At 44.6% G+C, this 19,970-nt stretch overlaps 1 protein-coding gene across 4 annotated transcripts; it reads left to right on the forward strand.

The window, feature by feature from the left end:
• The first annotated feature begins 2,942 nt into the window (after window positions 1–2,942).
• LOC105276143 (NGFI-A-binding protein homolog) lies at window positions 2,943–19,554 on the forward strand. Of its 4 annotated transcripts, none has more exons than XM_011333523.2 (11): window positions 2,948–3,877; window positions 15,177–15,278; window positions 15,389–15,526; window positions 15,628–15,956; window positions 16,174–16,389; window positions 16,600–16,850; window positions 17,356–17,458; window positions 18,239–18,309; window positions 18,435–18,546; window positions 18,641–18,697; window positions 18,992–19,554. In XM_011333523.2, exons 1-11 carry the CDS (start codon window positions 3,565–3,567, stop codon window positions 19,097–19,099), a joined length of 1,800 nt encoding a protein of 599 aa, XP_011331825.2. In that variant the 5' UTR covers window positions 2,948–3,564; the 3' UTR covers window positions 19,100–19,554. The 4 variants fall into 4 exon arrangements, 2 of the variants coding, with proteins under 2 accessions (XP_011331825.2, XP_026828088.1); XM_026972287.1 differs by having other exon boundaries at window positions 18,242–18,309; XR_003406972.1 differs by lacking the exon at window positions 18,992–19,554 and having other exon boundaries at window positions 2,943–3,877; window positions 18,242–18,309; window positions 18,440–18,546.
• Window positions 19,555–19,970: the final 416 nt, after the last annotated feature.

A 19,970-nucleotide genomic window follows, 5' to 3' on the forward strand; every position in this document is an offset into this window, starting at 1 on the left:
TGTTTCTTTATCAAGCACTAATACACTTTGTTTTAGTTTTTTCTTGTGCGCGATGCAGCGATATGTTTATACTGCGCATTTAATGTTACACATGTAACGGACGTAACTATACTCTTTTTCATAACAAATTGTACAGCGAGATGCAAAAATACTCGCACCCTCACAATTGTCTCTTCAAATAATTGATATCTTTTTTGATGATAGAATAAAGAAAGTAACAATTTAGAAGAGAAGCCGTTGCTAATCTTCCAATTTCAAGTCTCGCAAGAATAAAGTCTCCAAGGAAAACGTCCTGCATTCTTGATGCAACTTTTAAAGAATTACCCCCCTTCATCCCTTTAATTGTATCGCCGATAGCGGACCGTGCTGTTCAGAAATCGAATTATCAAGCGATATTTCTTAAATCGGAGCGCATGTTTCGCACCTGCTCTCGTGCAAATATGCATGATCGCGCGATGCAAAGCGCGATCATCGCCGGTCTCACGAGTGGCGCGTTCCGGATCGTTCTCGCTCTATGCAAATCGCGAACGAGCGAGCGCGGTGCGAACGTGCGAGCGAGCGAGCGCCGCGGCGCCTCTTTGGTTTCTCCCGGCGCTCTCTCACCCTTTCACGGATTACGGAGCTGTCGCAAAAAACGTCCGCCTCTCGCAGTAACGGTCTGCCGGCAAAACCTCCCTTTCCGCCTTGCTTTTTCTACGTGCGAAAATAAAAGTCTCTCGCGCTTTTCCTACGGTCCGGAGAAAGGCCACAGGAGTGGGAGAGGGATGGAGGGGGAGGGAGAAAGCGCAGTCGGGATGGAACGGGAGGATGGGGGGCAAAAATAAGAGAAATAGAAGCACGGGGTGGTGGCGGACTATGGTGGAGGAGGACGAAGCGGGTGGCAAAAAGAATCGTAGCGATGTCGGCGAAGGAGGAAAAAGAGCAGTCCGTGGTAGCGAGGAGCGATGAAGGGACGGCGAAAAGGAGCTGAGAGGAGAAAGAGGGAAATGTTTGAAAAGAAACTGAGATTCCAGAACGCGGATTTCGAGGAAAATTTACTTAAACGTATTTCAATCTCAGGACGTAGACTTGACATTCGATTAAATATGTATCGTGTGCTTACGTTTGCGTGCATGATGATGCGCATAATTACTTAAGCTGGTGCAATAAACTGCGACCGTTTTACGATAATCGTTGTTGACAAATTCTGCAAAGTTACCCTTTCATCCAGTTTGAGTCCAATCTTTCCTCCGAAAATTATTCAAAGAAACGTTAACGGATTCTTGAATCGCAAGTGACATAGAACAAAAGATTCTACCTCGCTGGAGAAACTAAATACGCGCGTGCATGGCATCACTCCCGATACGATGTTTAACGAACGCATTAATGTGCAACATCTTTCAATTTACGTACGAAAAAGACTCCTGCAGTCCTTAACTCGTTTGCCTGTCCCCCCTTTTCTGCGTTACCCCAGGCAAAGATACAAGCATTACGTTTAGGTAAACGTTTACCATCGTTGTTTCTCCCATCCCTCGTGCCCATTCACGTCCGAATACCAGAACGCGTGTACGCGCAGGAAAGAACGCAGGGAGAATGGGGGCAAGGCTCTCTGGCAGAGCTTTCTGGGTGGGACGTGAATTTTATAGGGTACCGCATGCTGGGGATTCCGGGGTATCATCCTGCAAAAATGTCGGTTCCTCGGCGCGGGCAGCGGGGTAAAGAGGCGCATATCCGCAGGGGTTGCACGGTGCAGCGGCCAAGGGGAACGGGAAAAGAGGAACGCAGGGAGAGGGAAAGGGACACGAGGGAAGATGGGTTTTTACGACGCGCCCTTCCCATCGTCCTCTCGTCCCTCCCCTGCTTCCTCGCCAGTCGCTCCTCGTGGGCAGGGGCGGTGTGACGCAGGGGCACGTTTTTACGGCGGCCACGATGAGAGCCAGGGAGGAGCCTATGTACACCACGACGACACCGGTAAGACGAGCGGAGGGGTACGCGAGGGAGAAGGGGGGCCATCACGATTTTCGCGTTGCTCCTCCGGACCCCCGTTGCTGAAGACTGCGAACATAATGTGACCCCCGGCCGATTCGCGTGGCCACGCCTCTCTCGATTCCGATGGTACGTTACACAATCGGTATACTCTAACTGGATTTTAACCCCATAAAAATTATACGCGGGCAGCAAACTGACTTTTTCTGAATTTTCTATGAAAAAACCTTTCGATATTGTGGTGTACAAAATTTTGAACGTGTGAGCAACAATGATGATGAACAACTTAGTGCGTTGGTAAACCAATGTTAATATAATTAACGTAAAATTTTATGTTATTTCGCAGCATTTCGCAGCATTAGAAGGAAGCCGAGTGTTTTCTCTCGTCAAGTCGTTAACGCTCTAAAATTATATGCGGCGTACAAAAGACAGGAAAAAAGCAACGCGTCTGTTGCCCACATCCATTTCACGTGCATTGACGCAATTACTCTTGTTTACTATGCGTCGTCCATGATATACGGGACGTCCCAGTTTCACACAGCTCGTTCCTTACGACGTCCTTTTTTGATTAGCACATTTCTTTATACATGATCGTTAAAACAATTCTCGAGTACGTAATTTTTTCAAAGCATGTTAAGAAAAATGTAAATAAATGAGGCGTTGTAACATTCATCTAATAAAATTTTCATGCTATCATAATTTTCGACCCATTTTTCAATTTTTCTATTTTCTCCTATTTTTTATGTAAAATTACGAATTTATATACAATTTCGAATTTCTTCTACATCGATTGCAGTCTTCGATTAAACGAATTGACAAGGCAAGGGTTAAACATCCCCGATCGTTCTCAACCGCTCGGCGAAGGAATCGCCGCGCGCCGCCGGTGAGTTTTGGAGAGAGCAAGAAAAAGACAGAGGGAGAGAGAGAGAGTGAGAAAGAGTATCGAGTGGAGGGGCAACGCGAAAGACACGCCGCGTATTCAGCGGGCGGCGCGCAATGTGCACCGCGCCAGCGTTCGAAACGCGTCGGTGTCGCTCTTTCATACGCTGTGACAATTCCTTGTCAACCACGCGAATACTTTCTCCATTGCGCTTTCGTTTCCGAGCGGGCTCGCGAATCGACGCCAATCGTCGCTGCTGAAATCGTCACGTTACGCTCGCGAGAGATTACAAGATCCGCGCATTATAGTTTGCTTCATCGTCGTCCCCTTCGCGCGTCATTCTTCAATCACATCTGTTTCCATTTCGCCTTTGCCGTAGCAAAAGAATCATCGTTCGCGTTGCGATCATGATCCACGCGAGGATCCACGCGGCGCGGTAACGCCGCGATGCGCGACTGTCGCAATTTTCGGAATCGTTCGGCTCGTCACGTGGTCACTTTCGAATCCGCCCGATCGGTCGTTCGTTCGCGCGCCTCCGTCATTTGTCGCCGTCGAAACCGCTCGTTCGTTCTCGTCCTGGTTAAACGTTAAACGCGGCGATCGAATGCATCCCGTTGGATGCTGCCGGCGGCGTGCGCGGTCGATCTGGAAGCTCGTGCTCGCCGCGGTACCGTGAGCAGCGAGTGCTGCTTCCGCTCCAGGTAGCGCCGGTGGCCGCGATGGACGTGCGCGTGGTCGTCGGTGCACCGGTTGCGGAAGAGACGCCAGTGGCGGCGACAGCGACGACGACGGTGACGGCGACGCGGGGCATTGCGACGCCTTCGCCGGTGCCCTCGGTGCCGAGCACCGTCGCGGCCACCACCGCCGGCAACGGCGGCGGTGGCGGCGGAGCGGTCGTCGCGACGCCCGCGTCCGCACCCTGCACCCCGCAGAATCCCGTCGTCGTCGTGGCGAGCCCCTCCGGCAACCATCAACCACCGGCCGGCGTGCCGGTCGCTGCTAGGATACTCAGCAGGAATGTCAACGGCACCCGTAAGTTTATTCGATCAAATTACTTAATCATTAGAGATCGAATTCTCGAATAGAAAGGCAGAGGATCAAGTCATTTATTCATCGGAAAGCTCGCGTAAGCTCCCGAGGCTAGGAAACGCACAGACCTTACCGTGCGTAATTTACACGTGATAAACGGTGTGAATTTTGCGCACAATTATACTTGGAGGGTTATCTCTATCCGTGAATGCTTCACCTGATTGACTGTGCTGTTGCGCCACTTTCAAATCTTCCAAAGTTTTACTCCAAGAGATGCGATTAAAGTCCAACGTAACTTCTAACAGCTTCGTTTAACGTTATATACCCACGCCGTGGACAAACTTGATGTGGGAAACAAAAAATCGATCTGTTTATTGAGGAAAGCGAGAAGCCAGCCCGCGGGTCACTCGCGGATTTTTATGCAAGGGATCTCGTTATTTCGTTATATTCGCGGCCGGTTTCTTGCCGGTTGTGGCGACCGCTATCGCACTCATATATCCCAACCGGCGAGCTCGTTTCTAAACCGCGCGCGAGTCGCATTTCGATCGCGTCGAGCGCTGCTCACTCGCCAGTCTCGGCGAGTTTACGCAAGAAACGTAATCGCCAGCAGTTACCTCCCGGCAAAGCGAAGAAGTTTCGACCGAGGAGCTACCACGGGCCATCGCGCTTTTGTGTGTCTCTTTCTCTTTCTCTCTTCCTCTTTCTCATCGAGAAACTGGATGAGTCACGCCAGTGAGAAAAAGCTCGCAACCCGCGCCAGAAAAACGGGATTTTTCTTCCGCCATCTCGACGAAACTGCAGCCGAGCTCGTCTTGGTCTATGTTGGACGTTTTACCGCGCAGCTTCGTGCATCGCGATAAAAAGCCGCTCGACCGAGTTCGATGTGTCGCCTGTTTCGAAAATTCTTAGAAACGCGACTTCTTATACACCGTGCTTTGTTCTTTCGCAATTTCCTCAGTTTTTCTTCATCCTGTCACGCGTTAGAGAGACATTCATCAGCTGCTGCGCTCTCGAGAAACCGATTTCGGGTGGAAGCACTCAGAGTGAAACGCCGTCACTCCACGCAGCACCGTTAAAATTAAAGCGATGTAATTTCACAGGGGCTATGATTAAAAGTAGCATATCGCGGTACACGATGCACTGTGTAACGCCCCTGACGCTTTTTGCGAGAAATGTTTACCAACTGTTTCTACCAACAACATTAACGTGGACAAAGCAGCGGCAAACGAAGCAAATAATTAGTAAACAGCAAAAAGACACTCATTAAAAAGACAATATTTTTATCACATGTGGTGTAACGTATGCTATCGCGGTGTAATCACATGTGGTGTAATGTATGCAACGCGCGTAATATTTTATTTGTGGGACGTATTTTTATCGAACCTTTATTGATATCATTGATCACATACACACATACACACCACGTCACATTGATACGCTCGCGCTCGACATTGAATATTTTTAGTACGAATGTCGATTTGTAATTTCGGTACTTTTGCTATTTCGCCAAATCGCCGTATCGCGTTACTTTGACGCTAAACATTTTTTAGCGGTTCGCTTTGTTCGTTTCTTACGTTATCGAATGTCCGCGAAGTTGCGCGCGTACGTTCTTCATCGTACTTTGTCGCAAATTGTTCGCTTGCGATGCGGCATGACTCACGGGATCTGCAAGAAATGGCGCATCGCACAAAACCACGTTGTTTCTTCCGCCGGCGTGGCCGGTATGCAACTATTGCACGCTGCGTTTTTGCTGACTTCTTACGAACGAGCCGTTACGGGGTGCGGTACGCGGTGCAGTGGTCATGTGAGCGCGTTGACCATCACCAACGACGGCGACGATGTACACGGCAAAAAGCACGCAGTTTTGCCCCGCGATGTTTCTTCGAAAGGCGAAATTGCGGTGAAAAGATAAAGAGAGAGGGAGAGAGAGAGGACTGTTGGTTGCTTCGCCTCTCTTTCTTTTTCTTTCTTACATCCCTTCAAAATAAAATGCTTTAATCTTATTATGCAGCACATATTACTTCTTTCTATATCTTTTAAATCTTATTATATTCTATTCATATTAGTACCTTTGTACCATATTTTTTATATAATAATATGACTATAATACTCTTTATTATTGTAATTATATTATAATTACCTATCATCTACTTCTCTAATGCAATTTTATGTGCCCCGTGTACGTAAATCTATTTACTCCTACTTTTCTCTACGTAATTTTTGCGCGATCTCATCGAAACGTGGAGAGCATTTGCAGCACTCTCTTAGAAATCAGGAGTTTCGTTATGTAGGGCAAGAAATAGTAGAGTATTCGAGTGAAAATCGAAACCAGTATTTATCGATAGCGTTATTAATACAATTATGGTTAATCTGTTTTGTAAATTGAATTTTTTTAAATGAAATATTGTGAAATGAATAAGAATTCACTCCGAAAGTATACACCATAAAAGAGAAGATTTAAGTTTAAACTGCTTTAATAGAAGAAAATTCGACTAAGCAAAGCGACAAAACGAACAGTTTGTTGATGATGAATATTTAACGGTATTATTCGAGTGTATGATTGCTTCGTTACGTTATTACGATTATTCTTTCTACTATTGACGTATTTTAGGCGATGGTACTTCTCAGGTGTAATCGGGGTTACTAAGGGAGGCTAAAGTTACCGGTAATCATGCGCGCGTTTATTACTACACGGCGGCCTGATAGGCGACATTATACATTTTACACCGAGATAAAAAGGGGCTCTATCGACGCCAGCGCTGGCGTTGATGCACGGCGAAAAAGCTCTCGCTTTTTTGCGGCAAGTTTGCCGTGTGCTCGCGCCCTCGCTTAAGAAAACTTGGCGAGCGTAGCTTTTTTGCGTCGGACACGAGAGTGAGAGAGCTCGGTCACTCTCGCATGTTCGCCTGCACATTCTCCCTCGCGTATTATACATTGCAATAACGTCGCCGTCGATGCACGGTGGATTTCTATAAAAAAGGCAATGAAAGAAGTTAAAGAAAAAGTCAATCAAAGTCACGATTGCAGATTCGCATATTGGATTTTTGGGTGAAATACAAGATCACAATTCGCCCTGGGAATATCGACGACAGTTTATCGCAGCTTCGTGTGCACCGTATTTTACATACAAACGATTCGAAAGCCTCTCGCTGAACGTGCTTAGCAAAGTCGACAGAGCCACGGCGGGCATTATTGCACTCATTACGGCCGTTCGCTCGGCGGTCATTAATATTTTCACCTTATATCGTTTGCCGCTTTACGGCCATTTTTGTCCATGGAAATAACTGTCTCGCCCTAATAGCGCCGTATACCGCGCACCGATGATTTTGTAATCGTTCCCCTCGTTACTCGAGCTCTCCCTGGTATTTCTTTTTATTGGACATTTAAAAAAGGCATCGAGAGAGAAAAACAGAGGTGTTTCGCAGCCATATAAACCACTCGATAATTATATAACTTTGGAAAAATCTCAGAAAATGCTGCCAGTTTTGAGATCATTCTTTTTACTTAAAGACGTAAGAAATCACTAATAAGAAGAGACTACAAATGAACACATAAAGCTCTGAAACATGACATGATAATAACATGTTCGTTTAGCTTCATGTGATTGGAACGCAGCTGCTCGTCCCGCCGAGCTTATTATTTTCCATCCGTGTGATCGAATCGTTCCGGGTTTCATACATTCACGCCCGGTAGACGGCCGCTCGCGCGACCCGGAATCAAAGAATCCTCCGGAGGACCTAATCTGAATATAATCTGAATATAATCGGAGAAGGGACCGGTGGGTGGCTGCACTCGAATGAGCGCCTAATTCGGGCAACGAACGTGAATAGACTCGCGGTATAGTACAAAGAGCAATACTCGCCGTTTGTACATACACCTTGACCGACCGTTGCGTCAGCCGCGAAATTTTCTAACCCTTTCAGCAGCAGTGAGGCTTTATTTGCTGGGCTAACGCATTTGGATTTTTTCCAAGGAGCGATTTTCATATAATCATAAACCGTAGAAATTTTTCAAGAAATTATATTTATCCATTTATATATATTACTCAGAATATGTTGTTAAAAACTATTTCTGCAGTAAAAACTCATTCGCGCACGTTTTAGTTCGCGCGATTTTGCATCTGCGACTGTTTTTCCTATCCGCAGGTCCAAAAAGCATTAATTTACGAAAAAACGGATTATTATTATTAAAGAGATATTTCTGACTTATTTATCTCAACATCTCAGTATCCATCCGCACGATTGAGATGCAGTAATGAGCGTTCACAATCACCTTGGATATGCAAACGAGTAACGATCGTCCCTTATTCTCATCAGCAGTTTTCGTTTCTTTTTCTCGAATCTGCTCGCCGTTATGTTCCCACAGGAGCGCATCTAGGCGCGCAAATAAATTAAAAGGCTTGCAGGCCTTCCTCAGTTCCGCACCCCATCGGCGGACAAAAGGTGACGGGATCCTCCCCGTTCGTCTGCATCTTTTTTTTTGTTCTAAGCGATAATCCAGCAGGGCGATGCTCGGATGCGCCCGCGCGCGCCTGTCGTGCCACTTTTCGAAGTCGGGGTCCACGTACTCGCGGGAGCCCTCGATGACCCACGGCTCCATCTCGCTCCCCCTCGTCGCCCCGTGCGCATATGCATATCGTTGTTCCTTGGCGCACGAAATGACGAACGAAACGCGAAAAAAGGGATGAAAAAAAAGAACCGGCTGGAAGGAGGGAAAAAGCGGAGGCCACAGGAGGAATTCCGGCCTGCTGCTGTCTCCTCATCGTTCCTTTCCCGGCGAGTTTTTGCCTCCGTGGAGGACGTTCTTTCGACTTTTTTACGGCCATGGGGGGCCTGCGCGACGGCGGCGGTGACGACGACACGGGGGCAACTTTTTCTACATTCTATCTACGCGGCCGTTCAATCTGCATGAGTCACACGCGAAGACATCACGTTTTCACTCGTCAAGACGAAGGACCCAGAGCATCTCTTTAGAATGTCCCACGATCAGTCACGTCCTTCAGGTGATGCGACTGCGCATTCTCTTACCCTGACAAGGAACCTCTCTTACGTCACACATGTATATGCATTGCAGAAACTTGAAGATTTTTAAGATTATAAAAGTTGATATTTATATTAATAATTTTTTAAACGTTCAGTATATATATTTATAAAATTTATATATAAAGAAAAAGAAACATATATTTATGTATAAGTTTCTTTTTTTATATTATTATCTCACTAACGCTCTGATTTCAGTTTTGAGGTAAACTTGTATGAATGTTGAGAGAGGTCCGTCATCTAGTTGACTGCAGGTGTAGATATAGATTAACGTTGACAATGGACACGTCGATTAGTTTCCCGCAGGTGATGAGCTCGTTCACTGAAAAAAAGGAACCCTCAGTTCCGCGGCTAACCCTTTCTCTCCTACAGCCGAAAAAGGGTCTTCCACGGAAGAAAAAAAACCATTTATTCAAAAGAGGTCTGTGGGAAACTGGTTTTTTACAGTCTCTCAATAACATTTTCATTTAGATAAAAAGTTTTCATTTCCTTGTCCATAAAATTGAAAAAAATTCTACCAATAATTCTAATTTTGTTATTAAATTGTGCGATAATATTTAAAAACTCATATAGTCGTCGTACGTATGATATATTTAATGATGGAAGAATATTTATTAATAATTAATATTAAATATATTAAAATTTATTTGCATTATAACGAACCTATCATATAATTTTTTGCACAGTGAGACATTTTTAAATTGTCCTCCAAATTCCTGCACTCTCTTATTTTGCCTCATCATCTAGTAATCGTTTTTTACATATCCGTATACCAGAATTGATAAAGATCAAGCATTATGTAGCAGAAGCCACGATTTTAATCTGAATCAACTATGTAAAATTATATGAAAAATGATGAAAAGAAATAAATATTTAAATCTTATTTAATATGATAAAAATAGATTTAAGTATTTAAATAAGAGAAAAAGATTAAGACAATTGTTACGAAAACAGATCTCAAATTTATGTTCTTATATTAGCAAAAAAATGCACTTAATAATTTTAATTATTTTCTGTGAATTATGAACGTCTCATAATGGTGTTCTTAAAATGGCGCGGATCGTACCTGCGAAAAATTCGACCGATCGCTCGACAGTAGAGGACTGTGACATAAGGTAGGGTTTACCCCTTACCGAGGGGGTTGGGACATGGGCTGCACCCTCGGGACTTAAGATTGCTCGCCCGGCCAATGACGTTTTCAAACGACCTCCATTAGAGCGCCGTTTAATACTCTCAACGAAGATTGTAATTTTTTTGCAGAACAATAGATATATAATAAACGTTAAGGAGTAGAATTTCTAATTCGTCGTCAACATTTATTCACGTTTATCTATTCAATACGTTTCCTTTAATTAATGATTGATGATAATCAGATTGCGAATTCATTATTTTGAATCTTCACAGAATGAGCTCGCAAATTCTTTTACAGTTAATTTAAGATTTTATCGTCGAATTCCGTTGACCAATAATTTACGAGTATCCCATAATGACACCCTCCGCGTACTTACGCTTCCTTTATCATCTCGGCATCTTCGGCTTCTCGCTGATCGAGCGAAAACCCGCTTTTTCCCCAAACCTCTCTCGAGTCGCTCGTCGATCGTTCTGAGGGGAGTTTTGGCGCGACTTACGGAAACGAGGGAACGAAGAAAGAGAGAGAGAGAGAGAGATAGAGGAAAAGCGAGAGAGATCAAAACAAAAGACACATGATATGAGAGAGAGGAAGACTGAGGTAGAAGAAAGAGAGGTGGAAGAGGAGGAGGATAAGGACAGCAGGGTAAGGAACGACAGGCGCGCACGAGCGGTGGTGCAAAGTGGCACAACGTACAAAAAGAGGGTCGGTACGGCGCGCGCGAGGGGCTGCTGTAGCGAAGCGGGGTAAAAGGACGCGAAGGATAAGGAACGAGACCCGAGGAACGAGATCCCGCGCGCGATGAGGAGAGGAGAAGACGGGGGTCGGGGGCAGAGGGAAAGATTCGAACGGCGAGTCAGTCCATCTGCCCGGTGTTTTGTTCGGTTGGGCGAGGGGGCGGGAGGGAAGGAGAGGGAGGAAGGGGCAGCGCGCGGGGCGACAAAAACTCACCTAACCCTTCCTTGATTACAATGCCGGCAAAAAGCGAAATACTAACCGCCGTCGCGCCGCGCCGCGCCGCATCGCGCCAAGGAGAAGAGAGGAGAGGAGAGCAGAAAGAGGGTGCAAGAGAGAGAAAGAGAGAGCACGGAGCGCGAGCGCTCCTAAGAAACTAGACTCGTTTTTGCACGGTCAGAAGCAGCGGAGGAGAGCGTCCGCTCTCCGTGAAGTATCGGACAAAGAACTTGCACCACTAACTCCTCGCTTCTTCCCCTGTATCCTCCCGCGTCCCCTGTCACGCCGACAAACCTTCTTGGTCCATCGTCCGTCCATGTTCCGGGGCGCCCCTAACCCGCCCCCGTTTACCCTACGTCTTTATGTCTAGCCTGACCTTCTCGGCCCCTCTTTCTCCCCCTCATTTCTTCATCGCGCGTCTTTCCCTCTTTTTCCCGTTCCGTCTCATTATCTTCGTCCTCCTTGTCCATCCACTTTCTTTGGCACGGTATCCCGCGGTACTCTCGAACGAGACAAGTGCGCTCGCTTTTCACGGGCCACTCGTCGAGCAGTGCTCGAAAAAATTTTCGTCCCGCTCGTTATTCGAGCAAGATTTTGCTGCATTTGTTACTCGCAAAGCTCGTTATTCGCGCTGTTCGTCATTCGCGTGGCTCGTTATTCGTGTCACGCGTCGTCGTTTGTTACCTGTACATTACTCGACATTAATCGTCATTATGTCGTCGAATATTGCCCGATGCGCGTTACCTCGCAGTCGTCATTAATTGGAGTTAATCCCGCGTAAGGATCATTAGCCCTCGTTCTCCTCCTCGCTCATCGATAACTTTCTGCGTCAGACGTGGTACAAAAAGTGCACGATTATACTGCGCCTCTGGTGCTGTGTGCCACGAACATTACGTTTTCTTGTTCGACAGAAGACGTTAATAAAAACACACGATAAGCGTGCGTTTATGACGAAATCGACATGGTCCAGCGACTTCTCTCTGTCTCGTAATCGCTCGTCGTCTATCACGACCTTGAGAAAGATCGTCGATATTCATTAATCGTAAGAAGATCGATAGAGATTTATCAGCGTACAATTTTAACTTGTTTGAAATAAAAATTGTTCGAATTTTGAGGACACGTGTGTACACTTAACTAATTCGGGCTTTTTGAATTCTTTGATGAATTCCGAATTTTTGAATATTGGTGAAACTCGTTTCTTTGCCTCGTCTCTCTGTCTTTTCAGTTTAAATTGCATGGACGGCGCAATTCGATCGCGCAATTCGTTCGGAATTCTCATCCGAGTTCTAGTTCCTTTGTGGCAATCGCTGGCACCGCTCTCATTTGACTCCCGTAGCGACAATTTGGTTCTTTTTCACCGCGGGATATCGTCATGTCGATTACCTTGGAAATCGCGTTCTCTCTTTTTCTTTCCTTCGTAAACAACCATAATTTGAGCGAAAATGAGATACTCTATCCGTTGATGTCTCGATCTGATAATCTTTTTTTATTTTTTTATTTATTTTATTACTTTTTTATATTTTTTAATTATTTATTTTTATTATAATCTTTTTTTATATCAACCTGTGGCGACTTGTTCATCGTATTTCAATTCTGTAATTAGAGGAACAAAATTAAAGTACAGCATTGTTTTTCCACGTGCATTTGTTACGTCGCGCAAAGTCTGACTTCGTTTTTGATTCAGCGCAACGTCCGTTTCCTTTTTGGTGGTCATGTTTAATCTGATTCTCTTTGCGAAGGCAACGTTTGCCTTCCTCGTTTATCTCATTCCTTGTAGACATCGAGTAAATTAATTCTCAGGACGATAACCGTAAAACATATCCAAGAAAACAATAGTAAATCTTCCCAGTCTTCGACGTGACGACATGTCCATGATAAGCTTATGATAATTTTTTCAGTAGTCTCGAACTTTGCATTCTATTTTCTTCTTTTTTTGCCACGACAAACAAGTTTAAATATTTATATATATCGTGAACAAACTTGCAAAATTTCTTGATATTCCGTCACTATCAATGAATCATTGACCCAATTGGGGATCATTTGCTGGGTGTTAATGCGAGTGACGTAAACAAGAGTACAGGAAACGAGTAACTTTATTCGAATAACGAATTAGGTAGAAATACCGAATGACGTCCATCTCAAATCTCCTTAAACCCTGTCTGTTTGCCGTCGCTTTTTTCCACGCGTTCGAGGAGCGCCGGACCAGTCGCGCGTCGTCACCCGTAGGGAACGTATGGGTTTACGATAATGATGACGACAGGGACGACGAGACGGCGACGACGACGACGACGACGATCTGGGTACGCATCCCACCGACAGTACGTGGGCCTCCGGGAGTTTCGCCGCGGTGGGATCAGGTTTTTCTCACCGTCGCGACGCGCCCCTCCGCCTCCAAACCGCGTTCGCGTTCCCGGCCGACAAAAACGAGCCACCCCGTGCCAAAAAAGTCGTTATGTAAATGCGCCGCGAGTGCCCGGCCTAGGCTGCGCCATGGCTGTGCCCCGCCGGCGGTCACAAGTATGCGGGGTGAGCCGCGGAACCCGATCGCCCCGCGACGATTTCCAGTCCGAAAGACCCGACGGTGACCGTGAAAGCTCGAGAGAGGGATGGGGGAGGGAAGAAGAGAAAAAGCGACCGAATAATCGTGAGATCCGTAACCCAATTTTGCACGCGCGGCTCGCCGAGCGGGTTCCGTTGCGAATTGAAAGTAAGCTGCCTCTTGGCCCTATGTGAAATTGATCTGTATGAACGGTAACGCACAGTAGTATTTTTTCAGAATTTAATTATGATTATTATAAAATATATGAAACGGAACATGGTTCCCGTATAAACAGTCCGAGGCAAGATTTGGAGATCTTCTCTTTGCTCTCTTGCAAGTATTTTCAAGACTCGTATCCGATTCTCCGATTAGGTCGCGTAATTAAATGCAAGATGAATTATTAATAAATTGTCAGTTAATGTGGCGTGTAGGTGATGATGAGCGGACGATTGCGCGTGGTTTTATTTTTTAACAAAAGCTCGATCGAAGTGTTGTTGCGCGGATGACAGCCTCGGCTAGATGATCAACAACGTGTATATCACATACGCGGTATTAATAAAGTCATGAAAACGAGAATAAGATGTCAGCGACGGGGATATAAATAAATGCAGAGACAACAGGAGACAATAATAATGTGAGCGAGGCGCAAGGCAAATCGACGTGACAACCGTGAGAATAAGGTTCGCGCGAAATTTTGGGAACGCAAATTTTGGAAATTTGCGAAATGCGGAAGATTCGATGTAGGAAGGTAACAATTTAATTAGCAGACGCGCAGGATGATTTACGCATTCTATCTATTTTTCTCTCTTCCTCTCTCTCAATAATTATATAGTCAAAGACGAAGACGCCATAAGAGAGCTAACGAGATACGAAGGATACCGTATTTTAGTCGCGCAACTCTACGAGGTACTCCGCTCTTACGTTTTTTTCGCGCAGGCCGCGGTTTGCGCTAGAAAAATCTCGCGGAACGAGTCGCCACCCCGCCGTCGTCGCCGCCGTCGACGGGGACTTATTCGCGGGCCCAAGAAGCCGCGCGCACGAGCGTGAGACCGAGACCCGGGCTCGTAATAAGATCCGCCGGCCAGTTTTTTTCAATTCCTCTCTCTCTCTCTCTCTCTCTGATTTCTTTCTCTGACCCTACGCTCTTCTCTCCTACCCTCCTTCTCTCCAATGGCGCGGCAGAGCGGTATTAATTTATACGCGGTACGTGTGTGCACGCCGCTTTTTCTCGCAGTTCCTCGAAATTTGCAAGAAACTAGTCGGACACTCCGGCGTCTCCTCCGGAGCCGGACTACCGAGCGGACTCGCGCGGTCGTGCCGGCACGACCACGCTGACGATGACAATGACGACATCCTTTTATGATACTTCTTAGGCGAGTAGAGCTAGAGCAAGAAGCTTGGTCTCATTTTATGTTATGTATTATATCTTGCTTAGATCTACGAAAAACGTTACATGCAAAAACTTTCCTCATCACGTATTTCTCATGAGATGTTTACGAAGAATCGGGGTCTCAAATCTTTCTCGTCATCGATGCTAAAATTACTCGTCCGATCGGAAATCGACGATTTATTTCTTGTCGTTAATTGTATGCCGGTCTCTCCTAAAGAATTTTCTTAACGATCGTACCGTACGATTTGCAGTGATACAGACGTCCGTGCCGCAGAACGAGGCTGAGCTACAGTTGTATAGGGTGATGCAACGCGCCTCGCTGTTGGGATACTATGACACGCTCCTTGAAATGGGTAATTTTTCCTTGTCTCGTGAAAACGTCACTGTAATATACAGTATTTCTCGCTGAAGACACTTCATTTTATACCCTAAACAATTTTACTAATATTTCGCGATGTTATAGGAGGTGACGATGTGCAACAATTGTGTGACGCGGGTGAAGAGGAGTTTCTAGAGATTATGGCGTTAGTCGGCATGGCGAGCAAGCCGCTTCATGTCAGGAGGCTTCAGAAAGCTCTGCAAGAGTGGCTCACCAATCCCTGTAAAATACCATTTATGTCTTCCACTGAGACTTGACGCTTAACTTTAATGATCTTATTCAAGTTCCTCACGTCTAATATAATTTCGCACTTTATTTTATAGCATTGTTTCAAACGCCGGTCGTGCCGACGAATGCCACCGCTGCCAAAAGCCCCGCCGCAGCCGTAAGTTTCGCGTGCGCGAGCCCGCGGCCGCAGATGCAGAGTCTGTCGACCGCTTTCACCGCGACTTCCCAAACTTCCCTAACGCCGGCGTCCTACGTCTCGACAACACCTCACGTACCGTTGACGCCACTATCTTGCCGGAGCGTCAGCCCGGTTGCGCCGGTCACCAGCGTGTCCGCATCGGCACCCTCCACGACTTTCCGCCAGAGTCCGAGCCCGAACACGTCGATACCTTACACGACTACGCACAGTCCCAATGTGTTGCAGGTAAAAATCATCTTTCTAATTTAGGATAAGGAAATTAAAAAAAAAGGAACAAAAATATTTTAATCAATTATAATGAACTAAATTACATTATTATTAAATTAGCCCGGTTAAGTAAACTTTTAATTAAGAATTAGTTGTTTTTTATTGAATTTTAATTAAGATTAGTTTTACATCTCTCGTGACACATATTTATTCTTGTTGTGCATCATGCCAACAGGTAGGGACGTGCGAGTCTTCGTGCGGTAGCGGCACGACGCCGAGTCCGAGCGGCGGTGGCGGCGGCGCACCTGCAAGCCCAACGCAACCTACGCCGACCCTCCTGCAGTCGCAGGTGCAGCGACTCGCCGAGGCCGCGGAAAGGCTCGTCGCTACCATAAGGCCCCTCGACCCCAAACCCCATAATGTGAAAAAAAAACTCTGCAAGAACTTGGAGGTGAGTCATCATCTTTAACTGGTGGCATTGCCCGAAACGTAGGTAGAGCTTGAAGATCGTAAACGATATTCATTCTGTTTACACGCAAATCTAATTAAAGTAACACAAAAGTTACTGCACTGTTTTCTGTGTCAAGAATATTAATTATTTGCATGTTGAGAACAATGCAATATTCTAAAACAATGGTTTTGCGCTTCGAACGCATTACAGATGGTAATGACGATGTCCGATAGTGACCCGCGCAAGATGGACGAAATCCGGAAGTACGCGGCGATTTATGGCAGGTTCGATTGCAAGAGAAAACCGGAGAAACCTCTCACGCTGCACGAGGTGTCCGTGAATGAAGCGGCGGCGCAAATTTGCAGATTCGTGCCCGCCCTTCTCACGAGGAGGGATGAGTTGTTCCCTCTGGCACGTCGTGTCGTCCGGGATTCTGGTTACCATTACTCCAAGAGTCAATAGTGAGTTACATCATGAACCATTTCTGAATTAGCACTGTTTCTGAAGCGTTTCCAGGATCATAAAATATAAAGTAATAATTTATTAAAATATCGTAGTATCAAATATCTATCAAAAATTAATCAAAGATCAAAGATCAACCGGAGACTGAAAATCGAACAAAATATTTTCAAATAAATAAAAATATTTAAAAAATAAATATATGATATAAAAAATAATAAATATGATATAATAATATTTTAATGATATCCTGATATAATATCCCAGCAAACACAAAGTAACAGGTAATATACATGTTAGTTATAATTTCTCACTCATTAATATAAATACAACATAACATACGTGTTATGTAACAATTACATTGTTGAGTGGGAAATTATAACTAACATGTATATTACCTGTTACTTTGTGTTTGCTGGGATAACTCCTAATGTAATTCTCTACTATGCGTTCTATTGCACGCAAGTGTATTTCTTGAGAATCATTATATGTCTCTGTCGCTTGCAGCTTGTCGATGTCCAGGTCACGCGAAAACGGTGAGGAGACCGACGGAGAACGCTTAAAACGCCAGAAACTGGAGCTGGAGGGTGAGGGTGAGGACGCGACGCAGGTTAGATCGCCCTGGCCACAGAAGTAGATCGTTCACTGTGCAATGATCTGCTGCGCTCGCATGGTCGCTAAATCACTAACCATACGCCCATCACGTAGAGATCGCCACGCACTAACCATCCCGCACTTACTTGTATGCGCGAAACAGAATGGACGCAAAAAAAAGGTCAAGTATAGTCGCTGCGACTGCATGCACATGCATGGCTTGTGCTTCGTTCAATTTGAATCGGGATCGCGTTCAACTCGCGATCCGCTTGTTCGATTCAGTAAGGGATCATTTAGTCGAAAGGAGATGATTTTGCAATTTCCAGTTTTGTAAAAAACATACGTCTAATTAGAACATTCTAATCCTTGTAATCCTGTAGAAGTTTGCTAATTTTACGTTTCAATTATTGAGTAATTTCACGAGTGTTACCACTGAATTGGTCATGGTGTCTTTTGCTTGCATACTCTTTCCGCGAATCTTCAACCTGCATGTTATAATATATAATATGTAAAAAGTAGAAATATGAGAGATTAAAATAGGCATAGTATTTTTTGTAGGAAGATAATGATAGAAACGATCGATTAATCATTTCGAAGTTCGTTGATTCCTTTCGATACGACTTGCATGGACTCTATGCTCTGCACCTGGTATCCCAAGTCGTGTTAGTTTCGCTTTATTTTGTGTTTGTTGCGCCGCTTGTTAATTTCGTATTCCATATTCGTTTGCTCTTTTCTTGACTTCTTTTACATGTTCGAATTTGCGGCTTCTACTGTCTGTAGCAGTTCACTGTTTCAGGAGGAGTTGGATCTTCGTTGTTCTGGAACGGACATTAACAATTCTATTGCGAGAAGACACAGGTCGTCGAGGTGATTATCACTGATCGTAGTTGAGGCCTTGATACATCATATATCGGGTCGAACATGAACATGTCGATTCATTATCGTTAGACGTTAAATACATAATTGATCTTTAGATATGTAAAATGTTTCAGTCCAGTCTGGAGGAAGAAGAGTAACAACGGCATGTTCAGCGCTAGCGTGGAGGAGATCAGCGACTCAGATAGCCAATTCTCGTTCTCAAATGAGGAATCTTCATCCATGCATGTAAGTGTAATACCAAAAAAGTAATTTAACTAGTATATCGTTGTGTGCTGAAAATGAATGGACGGCGATACATGGTTTTCATTTTGCATTTCAGGACACAAACGAGGCGGAGGCGGAGAACACCGACAAAGAAGGTGACTTTAATCTAAAGGTGAGCAACGAGTGAACGGTCCGAAGTCCTTACTATATTTTTGGCTCTTATTTTTTGTTATTAGATTTTGTCGTTTTTGCTGTTCGCGAAGAGAGACACGACCAAAGACGCTGAGCAAGTTTTTCTCATCTGCTGTGTTATTTTCTTGTTAATCTTGAATAATGCATGATTTCTAAAACAGAATTATCTCCCGACCGCTGATTCCGAATAATAAAAGGAAAAACGATGACAGCATCGATGATCAGCACAATATTTATCACGGCAATTACTGACGAATGAATTATTTTTATGTAGGTGATAGCCTCGCGCGGAGACAACATAATCGCCGTAGCGAATCCTGCGCTAATGGAATGCAGTCATCCCATAAAGGAGGAGCCGGCGGACGAGAAACCCACACTGTGATATTACTGCTTAGCGTTTACTGCCGCTGTGACGTCGTGGCGACGCGAACGGCTCGTCCTGCTCATCGTTACCGTTCTCACAATCATCGCCGAGCATTGTGTTATTGAGCGCAATAGCATCCGTGGCAGCGGTCGTTGAAATTAATACAATTCAATCGCTAATAGAATCTTACACCATTTGAAGCGATGTGTTTCTCGTCTTGGCTCGGATGAGAAATATTTACGATGCTGTCTGTTATTTAGTTCTAGCGAAACACGGACACATGATATTGTATAGCAATTACGAACATTCCTAGAAAGCGACAGATAATAAAAGTAAATCATTTAAATCAAAACATCGTCGACTGAATTATGTAGTATTGCAAATTGTATATCGTAAGCAAGTGTAAATATAAGTCTTTTTATGCGCCATTAAAAATAAAAAGAAATCTTCTGATTCATTGTTGAGTTTTAAAATTTGTCTAATTCATTTCATCTATATTTGAGCAATATAATTTATAAGTAACTTAGACGATATAAGTATGGACCAACAGTAGCTATGTTTTGTCAAACCAAGAACCAATAGAATTTGCTATAGTTTATACACCGTGTGTATATATATATTTGCGTGGTATATATATTTTTAAATTCACAATATCTTCCTACATTAATACAAAACAATTATAAAATGCATTTTTAATTAATTACTTATAAATATAAAGTAAGAATAAAAGATAATAAGATATAAAATAACATAATAGAATTTCGTAAAGATAGCAACTTTGATTTTCGCGTGGATGTAGTCCAAAAACCGTTATACTTGACAACACTTTTCGCCTCATTTTGCTATAGGATATACAGCCTACTGGCGGTCCATACTTATATGGTCTAAG

Source organism: Ooceraea biroi, chromosome 9, assembly GCF_003672135.1.
Source record: "Ooceraea biroi isolate clonal line C1 chromosome 9, Obir_v5.4, whole genome shotgun sequence".
Classification (NCBI taxonomy): Eukaryota; Metazoa; Arthropoda; class Insecta; order Hymenoptera; family Formicidae; genus Ooceraea; species Ooceraea biroi.

What these genes read in the sequence shown, in the direction of transcription:
- LOC105276143 (XM_011333523.2), top strand. Translation starts at nt 3,565, where the DNA reads ATGGACGTGCGCGTGGTCGTCGGTGCACCGGTTGCGGAAGAGACGCCA. An exon ending in AGAGTGGCTCACCAATCCCT is followed by an intron (nt 15,527 to 15,627) that starts GTAAAATACCAT and finishes TTTATTTTATAG; the next exon opens with CATTGTTTCAAACGCCGGTC. An exon ending in AGGAATCTTCATCCATGCAT is followed by an intron (nt 18,547 to 18,640) that starts GTAAGTGTAATA and finishes TTTGCATTTCAG; the next exon opens with GACACAAACGAGGCGGAGGC.